This window comes from Chelonia mydas, chromosome 1, assembly GCF_015237465.2.
Source record: "Chelonia mydas isolate rCheMyd1 chromosome 1, rCheMyd1.pri.v2, whole genome shotgun sequence".
NCBI classification, from domain to species: domain Eukaryota; kingdom Metazoa; phylum Chordata; order Testudines; family Cheloniidae; genus Chelonia; species Chelonia mydas.
In genome coordinates, this window is record NC_057849.1 from 251,490,373 (window position 1) to 251,501,887 (window position 11,515).

General features: G+C 40.5%; 1 protein-coding gene across 2 annotated transcripts in view; it reads left to right on the plus strand.

Moving 5' to 3' along the window:
• Window positions 1-11,515, plus strand: part of BTBD11 (BTB domain containing 11) — a 275,212-nt gene that overhangs the window by 218,816 nt on the left and 44,881 nt on the right. For both annotated transcript variants that reach the window (XM_037880308.2, XM_043542358.1), the window contains exons 5-9: window positions 286-451; window positions 4,862-4,951; window positions 8,808-8,909; window positions 9,983-10,076; window positions 10,181-10,316. In XM_037880308.2, the coding sequence (XP_037736236.1) occupies window positions 286-451; window positions 4,862-4,951; window positions 8,808-8,909; window positions 9,983-10,076; window positions 10,181-10,316 (588 nt within the window). The remainder of the gene's footprint in view (window positions 1-285; window positions 452-4,861; window positions 4,952-8,807; window positions 8,910-9,982; window positions 10,077-10,180; window positions 10,317-11,515) is intronic.

Here is an 11,515-nt window from a genome sequence, read left to right on the forward strand (position 1 = left end):
AAGTAGGAGAAAATAGAAAAGATGGACTAAAAGCTACCTTTCAACTGACTTAAAGTAAACAACATGAACAATAAAAGCCATTAACTTGCATTAGCATTTCACATTCAGCACTTCAGTGCTGCAGCTGGTTCAAAGGAATATCAAGAGGGCAAAAGAGGGTGACAGTGTGAGAGTGGTGGGCGGGGGACCTGCATCATTCAAAGGTAAAGTGAAACAGTGATGCCATAAATGATGGTGTCTGTCCTCTGATTGTTCTCTGATGTAGCTATTTCTCACAATTCACAGAATCGACGACTGCTTCTGTGCTTCTCGAAAACTGGATGCAGTAGCCACAGAAGCTAAATTCAAGCAGGATCTGGGATTCCGAATGCTGAACTGCGGCCGAACGGATCTAGTTAAACAGGCCATATCTTTGCTGGGGCCAGATGGAATTAACAGCATGAGTGAACAGGTACAAAATTTAACTTTAAAAGCCAGGAGTTGTGACTATTTATTAAAGAAAACAACCTTCCAACACTCTAACTTTATAAACAGATGGCTCTTAACTTAATCCTTTTTCTCTGTTACTTACTGTTACTAAGACTCCATCAGGTGTACATTCAGGCTAAACTTGGGCCCGTAGGAATTATGGATTCTTTTCTTTAGTGTTGAGGCAGATATAGCACATGAGTTAGCTTAAACTTTTAAAGTTACATTGATTCAGGAGAAATCATCAAAAGGTCATAGGAGTGCCTGGAGTCGATCTGAATACATAGTTGACCCTGGCTTGTGAACAATAGTGCCAATTAGGATGCTGGTTTTTGTGATGTGGACATCTTTCCAATACAAACTGGTCTGAGGTTCACAATGCATTTCACATAGACCACCAAACCCCCATCAAGTGAATGTTAATAATGTTCACTTGCATATTGAAATAGGCCCCAATTTGAACTGGTGATCTGGAGACAGAAATCTCCATATTTCATTACTGTTTAGTCATCTTATCTTTTAGGTGATGACTTACAGATAACATGGGAAATACTAAGGATTACTACAACAAAAGGGAAGTCTCTGTAAAGTGTACAGCTTTATCCAGAAGTAAATTTACCTCCATGACTGCCCACCAGTGGAAACTTTGGACTGTGAAGCTCATGAGATTGTTCCCAATTCTCAAGCAGGAAATATTGACACTTTAGCAGCCATGGACAGTGCTTCATCCTTTTGAAGTAGAGTTCCATGTAGTTTACTGTGAATGGATCTTTATTGTAAGACCTTAAGAATTGAGGTTCCCATCTGCTCTGCAAAAATATTAAAGATCCTGGTGTCTTTAGCCAAAAGTTCCCATTTTGCTTCCAGTTCTGCAGTACACTGTTTGGCAGGGGGCAGCCAGCTTCCACCCCAGAGATGGTTGCATTTGACCAGTGCTGTATGAATATAATATAAAAGAAGGCTGAGAGGAGATATGATTGCTCTCTATAAATATATCAGAGGGATAAATACCATGGAGGGAGAAGAATTATTTAAGCTCAGTACCAATGTGGACACAAGAACAAATGGATATAAACTGGCCATCAGGAAGTTTAGACTTGATATTAGACGAATGTTTCTAACCATCAGAGGAGTGAAGTTCTGGAACAGCCTTCCAAGGGAAGCAGTGGGGGAAAACGACATATCTGGCTTCAAGACAAAGCTTGATAAGTTTATGGAGGAGATAGCCTAATTTTGGCAATTAATTGATCTTCGACTGCTAGCGGTAGATATGCCCAATGGCCTGTGATAGGATGTTAGATGGGGTGGGATCTGAGTTACTACAGAGAATTCTTTCCTGGGTGTCTGGCTGGTGAGTCTTGCCCATATGCTCAGGGTTTAGCTGATCGCCATATTTGGGGTTGGGAAGGAATTTTCCCCCGGGGCAGATTGGAAGAGGCCCTGCGTTTTTTTTTGCCTTCCTCTGTAGCGTGGGGCACGGGTCACTTGCTGGAGGATTCTCTGCTCCTTGAAGTCTTTAAACCACTATTTGAGGACTTCAGTAGCTCAGACATAAGTTAGAGGTTTGTTACAGGAGTTGGTGGGTAAGATTCCGTGGCCTGTGTTGTGCAGGAGGTCAGACTAGACGATCATAATGGTCCCTTCTGACCTTGAAGTCTATGATTGTTAAATGCTTTGGGATGAAAGGCTTTACAGAAACGTAAAATATTACAATCAGAGACCTGTAGGCTAGAAGGGACTTCAAGAGATTATCTAGTCCATCACCCCACACTTAGGCAGGATTAGGTATCGCTAGAAGATCCCGGATGGATGACGGTTCTAATAGCTTTAGTTTGATAGAACACTGACCTATAACATTAATTAGTTAACGTTGATAAAGTGCTTTGTAAGTGTGAAGTACTCGGTAAATACTAACTATTACTGTTGTTTTTATATCATGGAGTTCATTCCATGGTTAGTATATTATAGTACTTTTAAATGATTATTCTTTTAAATAATTCTACACCTTGAAACTTTTCATAGAAAAATTGCTGTGCTCCAAGGATTCAGTCCTGCAAAGTGCTGCTCCATATGGCCTGATCCATCAAAGCACTTAATCATCTGCTTAATTTTAAAGTGATGCTTATGTGACATTTGACTTAAATGTGTGCATCAGTGCTTTGCCAGACCAAGCCAAGTGAGTCTGCATCTTGTAGGACTGAGCCGCCAGTGACTTGAATATTGAAAGAACAACTTTTTCATGTTGCCAAAAAAAACAAATTCCCTGTGTGCTAGTTGCATGTGTTATTTATTATTTGTTGAGCACTAATTATGTGCTCATTAAAAATATATTCCTCCCACATATGAAGTGAGAGGTCTCATGCAGTGACACAGAGCAAGCCTGAGCTACAGAGCAAACCTCCAGGAAGGGCATATGTAAAAACAGCAGTGAGAAGAACTGCAGAACGGGGCTGATCAGAATCTCAAATTAACTTTTAGGCCCCCATCCTGCAATGTGTAGGGTGAAATCTTGCCCCCATTTTAATCAGTGGCAAAACTCCAATTGGCTTCAGTGGGTCCAGATTTCACTTGTAGTGTGCAGGCTGCTGTGCTCAGACAGAGCCCGATTCAAGTCAGTAGTGCGGGGCAGCAGTCTGCGCATGTGCTGTGTCTTGCAGGATCAAGTCCACATTTGTTTTGTTAAATCCTTTTCTGTCACATTTTAACTTTAAATTTGATTTGCTCCTTGTGTAAAGTATTTATTCTTTTAAATTATGTTTTTTTTAACTTATGTTCTAAAAATTATCCCCAGTTATCAAAATTCAACGCTCGCATACAGTTTTTGTGAGACATCGGGCCTGATCCTATGCAGCTTCCTATTGGCCTGACCATAGGCCCCTGATGTCCAAGGGGACTTTTACTGTTGGCTGCAATAGGAGCAAGATGAAGTCCTGTTTGAGTGTGATCTGTACTCACCCAAGTATTCTCGTTGACTTTAGTGCAGCTGTCAGACAGAATCAGGATTATTCACATGAGTAATGGGATCATGACCCCCATTTCTACAGTTATTAATAATATATAGATTTAAAAGCACATCTTTCTCAACAGCAAATCAAGGACTTGATCCTGCTAAGTGCGCACTGATTACAGTGGTCATTGCAGATGCTCATCACCTCGCAGCATCGGGCCCAACATTTTATTTTTATTTTTGCTAAAAGACACCTGCCCCAAAACACAACAAACCTCAGCCTGGAAAAAGAGGCTTTTTCCTCTCAAGGAAAACGTGAAATACGTTTAATTCAGCAAAAAGGCTGGAGCTCAGTTCTTGCTAGAGAGAACAGTGCAGTGGCTCAGCTTCTGCCCATTCTGACCACCTCATTTGTCTCTGTAAATAATTTTGCTCTACGGCAAGGGACAGGTTAAGCAGAAAATGTGTGATCATGTGACAGGAAATTGATATGGGACCATAAGACAGACAATAGACATGTAGTAGAGGTACCATGGTCCAGTGGTAAACTTACCATGGAACAAGCACACTCTTGATTGATCCTCCCCCACTTTTATTTAATAAATAGCTTTTTGTGCTGTAATTTTGGTAGATTTAATTATACCATCATGATTTCATCTAGACTTATTTCCATTGCCAAAATAACACTAACCTTAAGGGAAATATTGATCAGCTGCAGTGGGTATTCCAGACTAATACAAATTGCAGATTAGAGTTTCCGTAGTGAAGGGTCAGCTAATCTAGTTTTCATAGGGCAGCATATCCTTAGAGCTAGCAACTTCCAACAATGCTGTCTGGCATTTCATTTAAAATTAAGTAATTGTTTAGGACTGTGTACAAAGCTTCTAGATTTCCAAGTGCTAACAATGCTGACAGTGAATAGACAGCGCTCAAGTCTAACGTATCTAAAGGGAGTTCATTATGTTGTTAAAGGGATACTGTCAAGAAGTATAGACTCAACTTCTAGGTTTTATAAAACAAGAGTTACAAAAACCTTAATATGAATGGAAGTATTTTCATTTGTTATTTTTTAACTGCATTGGAAATCTTATTGCTTTGGATTGAAATGTTCCCCTACTATTGGGAGCCCAAAGACAACATTGTTCTTTATTTAGAATACAAGAACTAGGAAATGAAACTGACAAATCTGATTTCATTGTGTTGAGTAAAACGCAGAAAGGAAACAACATAAATGATAACAGTAACTTAGATTTTTAAAAAGTTCAGCTTTTAATAATATTAAAGGGTTGTTTATAACAGAGGTAAGATTTTGTTAAACATTTAGTGTTTATCTTGACAATATACATTTAAAGCACTAACTCTTTTTTTTTTTTTTTTTTTTTTTTAAGATTCTATTGTAAATTTGTCAATTCCTTTGTTTGTTTTTTAATTCCAAACAATGAATAGGGCATGACTCCACTGATGTATGCTTGTGTCAGGGGTGATGAGGCTATGGTGCAGATGCTACTAGATGCTGGAGCAGATTTGAATGTTGAGGTGAGGACATTTTATTATGATTACAACTTTGATTTCTTTCTTTGTTTATATCTCAGACAGCCCATTAAAATTATAGCAGAGGAGGAAAACCCCAAGGCATTTAAAAATAAAATTCTGTTACCAAAAGCGTTAACATTTGAAATGAATATTGAAATGATCACAGCACTTACCGGGGCAACTCAGTATTGGGATCCATTGCGCTTAAAGGGTCAGTTTGTCAGTGGTTTACACCCAATGTAATAGTACTGATTTTGCTGGAATTGCACAGTGTAAATTAGCATAGAATGTAGCCCCGGAACTTTAAATATAAGCTGCTCATTCAGGAGTCATAATTCTAATGCAAAGGATGGGACTTCCTGAATCACAGGTGAGTTAAAATAGAGAGGTCAAGGCAGCACACTTTTCAAATGCCCCTGTCCCCAAGTTTGAGAACTTTTATACACTGAGCTGTCCATCTACCGCCCAACAGCACACAAGTAATATAAGGTACATTGTTGTGTTTTATAAAAAGGCTTTGATGAAAGCTGGTGGACGAAGGAGGCTTCCAACATGTAAATATCTCTTGGTGAATATATGTAACAAACATACAGTCTGTCCACCAAACAGATTGTTACCTACCCGTGTTGCGTGGAGTGGCATAAGTTTTTAAAGAGCCATTTAAAATACATGAAGAGTTATTTGTCATGTTTGTAAATACTTATCATTTCAGTTTGTTGAGGTCATGAATAAATTAAACTGTCTGATTCACTTATCTGTGTTCCATCCATTCTGTTTGGATTTAGGAAAGCTGTCATTAAAGTGTAATTGCTACTTTCAGTGAGACATTTTACTTTGTCTGTTTGTTTGTTTTAATTTAATTGAAAAAAGGATAATGGATGGTTTGGGCATTAGGGGCAGGACACAATTTTTCACCTGTAAGTCACCACTTTGAATCCACTCAGGTCGATAGTGACTGACAGTCATTACTATCTGATTGCTGTTCGGTGGTTTATGTGAAATCAGTTGTTGATTTCAGCTCAGTTCAGTTCCTAGTGGAACAAACCCGCCTCCCCCAAATCAACCATCAGCTGGCAAAAATTATCCCCCTTCATAGCAGTTGCAATAAAGAGGCCAGAGATTTGACAGGCATGGAAACTGACCTGTCCTGCAACCCAGGGTGTCAAACACCTGGCCTTCTGAGTTGATCTCTTATTTTCTAGCCCCCCCCCCCTTAACAAATTCAGATTCTGCAGAATGCAAGCTTTCATTTCAAATAAAAAGGGAGTTCAGTCCTTGTGGCTGTGTAAATAACCTTCTAAACTTGGACTACATATAAATTTAAGCAGTATTGTGTTCCTGAGTCTGAAGACAACCTGAACCAATAGCTTTCAGAGGGGTGTGAACCTCCCTGGTTGATCTCAAAGGAAAGTTCTCACTAAAATTAAATCATGACACTTCAAGAGCAGGATCTTCAAATAATTAAGGTGTGCAGTTATACAGCTAATTTGTATATACAGTTACCACAATAATGTGTGCAAATTGGGTGATTACATGAATATAGGCCAAATAAACAAAGGGTGAAATAAGTGTTCTTGAAATTGCCCTGTATATTTTTTCCCCACTTTGCTTTGCTAAATAAAAGTTTTGGCCCAAATTTCCAAAAGTGACCCCTAATTCAGGATGTCTCTGCTCTCAAATATCCCCCAGTTTAGACTCCAGGGACTGATTCCTGATATGCTGAGTACCTAAAACTCACATTGAAGTCGGTGAGAGGCGTGGCTGTGTGTACCAAATGTCAATGTCAGGCCTTAGAGGGGCACTCAGTGTTGACCTAACTCTACTCCCATTAAAGTCAGTGGTAAAACTCCCATTGACTTCAGTGGGAGCAGAGTTACCCCAATGGTAAGTGCTTTTGAAAAGCCCAACCTAGGTATCTTAAAAAAAATAAAGGCACCCAAATGTAGAGGTTGTTCTAGAAAATCTCGGCCTTAGTGTCTACATAAGGGCATATTTTACTCTTATTTTTCAGTGAGAACTCTGCTATGGATTGAGGGTAGCACTTGAGTCTAAATTCGTAGACAGGGCTCACAGATCATAACTGAAGATTTAATTTGGCTCTGTCCACAGAATGAATTTGACTCCCCTGCTCTAATCCCTAGAGGGGTGCTTGCCTGTGCTGTAATTGTTTTGTAGAAAATTAGAGGACTTTAGTCTCCAGGGTTGTCAATCCCACTCTATTCACAAGCACTAAATTCACTAAAAAGAATTAAAATTTAAAAAATGAAATAAAATAAAATGTTAATACTTGCATTTCCTCAGTGTACGCCACAGGGAGTTCCCTGAGCTTTCCTGTGCCAATACCAATCCATGTGAGATGGGATGTAATTAGCTGGTACATGGTTACATTTAGGGACTAGTTTATCCTGAACCAAGCCTATTCATTCACCTCGTCTACGGCTATTTCTCCCTCTACTGCTGGGCTGGAGCTGCTTGACCCCATTCATTACACAGTGCTCCCAGGTTCTGAGACGTCACAGGCCTAAGTTTAGACTTCAGCACATTTCTTCTGGTGTTAGAGCTCTGTGTGTGCAGAGCAGAGCAAAGTGATTTTAGGAACTCAAGGTTTCTCTTTGGCTGGGGTGGATGACACAGCCAACTGTCTCATGCAGCTCTCCTCAGCTGACAAACCATGACTGCCACACCAGCTACTACCTCTCTGCCCTCACCCCTGATGTTAGCCCTGGGGATGGCTAGCAGGACGTTATGTCAGAAGCTTGGCCATGATGGCTGCTGATGCAGCCAAGCATCTGATGCCAAGCACATAAGATGGCGAATGTAAAACTCCCTGCCTTTCGCAGGGTGGCTGGCCAATGCTTCGTTCAGTCCAACTTCAGTTTTTCTACCGGTGCTATCTTTCCATGGACTAATAATAATTAATTAATCAATCGTTACTTTGCACTTCAGTGTCATGCTCCATCCAAGGATCTCAAAGTGCTTTATAACCTTTCATAAAATGTTACTATCCCTGTGAGTTGCATCATATTAAAGATGGGGAAACTGAGGCACAGAGCAATTACATCAGTTGCCCAAGGTCAAGATTAGAGGCTTTAAATATTGATGCTTAGTGGGAGGAAGGACTGATGTGCAAATGAAAGGGTTTTTTGTTTAAAGAAAACAGTTTTTAGTTATTTTGGGCCCAGCACACCTTTAGATTTAACTAGAAGGGGAGAAAGTAGTAAACAGATTTTTTTAAGTATCTTCTAAATGGTGCTAGATTCCATCCATTTTAAATGGTCTTCTGCTTCCAGTCAAGGAACAGCAACATGGGTTACATGTCTTTAAACTTGAGACCGGGGGTGAAATCCTGGTCCCATTGAAGTTAGTGGCAAAACTCCCATTGATTTCAGTAGAGTCAGGTTTTCACTCCAGGATTTTTGAGAAACTCAGAATGCTGTGAAGCAATCCCAGGAGCAGGGAAGAATGAGTGAGCATACTATGAAGCCCACTGAAGTCAATAGGAAGTGTCCCTAAATGTAACCATCCTGACAGAGCCACCTCCTCAGTGAGTGTTGGCATAAGCCCTTGTGCAAATTTTGAATCTGTAAAAGTTGCTGGGGGGCAGTGATTTAGAGGGAGCAACAGCACTTGGAAAAGAGACTTTATTTGCTATGAGCTTTGATCAATCTCTCAGTAAACAGCATGAAAAATTCTTCCTAAGTAAAAACTCTGCTGGAAAAAATATATAGAACCAATCATTTTCTGAGTTTTTTTTTCTATCACTTATACCCATGTGCCTAGCTTTCAGGCAGGTTGAGTTTTATTATTTAAAGCTCTTTGAAGGCCATTTTAAAAGAAAATAACTTTAATTTGTTTATAGGTTGTCAGTACTGCTCATAAATATCCATCCGTCCACCCCGAGACCCGCCATTGGACAGCTCTGACATTTGCTGTGTTGCATGGACATATTCCTGTAGTTCAGGTATTACTGTATTTCCCTACCTGCATCTCACTTTTTATTTATCCAGTTGGGTTGTAATCTGCATCCATCTCAAGCCTGGTACCCCTCTCATATTCATATTGGTTACTTCTTCTATCATTTACTGATCTGATATGATGATCTCTGCCTCCAAATCTTAACCAATATGAGGTTTAAATAGGACCATTTTAAAGTACAGTTGCATCAAAGAAAGTCTGTCAACTCCTCATGCTCCTTTCTGACCATTCGTTGTATGTGTTTGTTTATTCATTCATTACACTCTTAACAATATTTGCATTTATTAAAATATTATAATACATGTGATATTTCAGAAAAAAATCCTCTGAGTTGTTCCATAGTCAGAGGAGTGCTCAATCACTTTATCCAGACATGAAATGACGTGAATATGTTGGCTTTGTGGTATGGCATATCAAGAGTTGAGAGAGATTGTTTTTCAAAGTAGTTGTGTCAACATGGCACAATTAATGAATCACTAGACAAAGGAGATCTAGGGTATGGATGGCCAAAGACAGGTTGAATGTGTCCCCTCGGATTCTGTAGTGCTGTCCATGGCCAGCCTCATCTTTAATAATAATAATGAAATAGAAATGTACCCCAGGAGACTGCAGGTTCCAGCATGCATTGCTACAACTTGTTCCTGAAACCCTCTTCTCTTCTGGAAACATCTCTCTATTAAAGACGGAGACAACTGAAATCTCGTCCGTTTTATGAAAAGTATGTGGGGCTCCAGGCAAGCTGTCAGTGAGGCTGTTGGTTAGGCCAAGTTTGAGTGCCTCAATCTAGTGCATTACTTCACACTACTGATCTTATGCCCAGGTCAGGAACATTGGGTAGTACTTGTTTGGCTTTGGAATATTCACTAATACTCTAGGAGTCTGACAGTGTATCGTGAGTGAAAAAGAACTAATTGAATAATAGAAAAAAATTTGCATGTCACTTGTCTTCACTGCATCCAATGTGTGGATAATAAATATTAGACTTCAATTTCTCACGATTCATAAACTCTGAATTCTGTGATGTCACCAACAACTCTAAATGGTGCATTTTCTTTATAGCTGTTGCTGGATGCTGGAGCAAAGGTAGAAGGTTCTTTAGAGCATGGAGAGGAAAATTACTCGGAAACTCCTTTGCAACTGGCAGCAGCTGCTGGTAAGGACTCTCCTTCTGCTGGAATAAACTCTTCAATTGGGAAATGTGACTTAGTTGCAAAAATATTGGACTTTAAAAAAATTAAAATCTCTCTTGGCGTACAGGAAATTTTGAACTGGTGACTTTGCTGTTGGAGCGAGGCGCTGACCCCATGATAGGAACAATGTACAGAAATGGAATTTCCATGACTCCACAAGGTGACATGAACTCTTTCAGTCAGGCTGCTGCACATGGACACAGGTAGAGTGGGAATGGATCTCTGTTGAATGGGTCAAGTGATTATGGTTTGCCTGGGAGGCTGACATGGGTGGACTGATGTATGGTCTTCAGTGTTAAAGTAGAATCCTGCTGCACATGTGTGGATAGTGTGACAGTCAGATGTGCCCCTTTTTGGTATAAGAGACTTGAGATTGGATTTAGGGATTTCTGTTAGTGTATGAGTTTGATCAGTTTGAGGTGCACGTTGCTTTTTCGATATGTGGAAATGGATGTGAATGCCTTCTGAAGTGTTGCAGTTTGTTGTTTACAAAGTTGTAGTCAATGCTGAAGTTCCAGTGAGTGCCGGAGGACTTCCCTGAACGTATTTACATATTTCTAAACGTTTTGTTTGTGGTGTGAGTTTCCTGCAGCAGCCATAACTGTCATTAAACAAAGTGGGGTTTTTTTTTGTAAGTGCTGATATTTTTGTTTGTGTTAACATTATGTGTGTGTCCAGAGACAGCGTGTTGGGAGCATGTTATAAATTAAAAAATAAATTAAATGAACAACTGATATGTATGAACAGTTATTTGTGCAAAATCCAGGTACTAATTACAATGTTATGGATTAGTATTAGGACCTTCACATTCATACTTTTCTACTTGTAGCCTTCCAGAGGAACGTAGATGCAGGTTAGAGACAGTATCTACATTATGTTTGCTTAGAGAAAAGAGCTAACAGCCTAATGATATGCTATGTAGCTGTCAGGGCTGGTTCAGACAATGCTGCCCATCTGCAGCCAAAGAGCGGCCCCTTGCAGGGGCGGGGTGAGAGGGGACGAGTTTGTTAAAATGCCCATGCAGTGCCTAATGGTGTGGAGTGGGAGATGCTTCGTGCTGTCAGAGAGTGCTGCAGAGCAGCGTCCCTTGTGGAAATCAAGGCTTTTCCCCCCTATATTATGCACCAGCTGAGGCACATCACAGATTCACACTCTCCCCACTCCCCCAACTAGTTTTACAGGAAAGCTCCCTCCACTATTCCTCTACCCATACACACCTCTAGACATCATGGGTGGCAAGTGAACTCCCCCTTCAGGGAGGCTAGCCCCCCACCCGACAGAGCCCTGAGCGCCCACCCACCCTATGGCCAGAGGAGCCCCGGCCGGCCTGCCCCAGCCACGCCGACCTGAGCCACCCCAGCCATGCCAGCTAGCCTGAGCCGCCCCAGCTTGACCGGCTGGC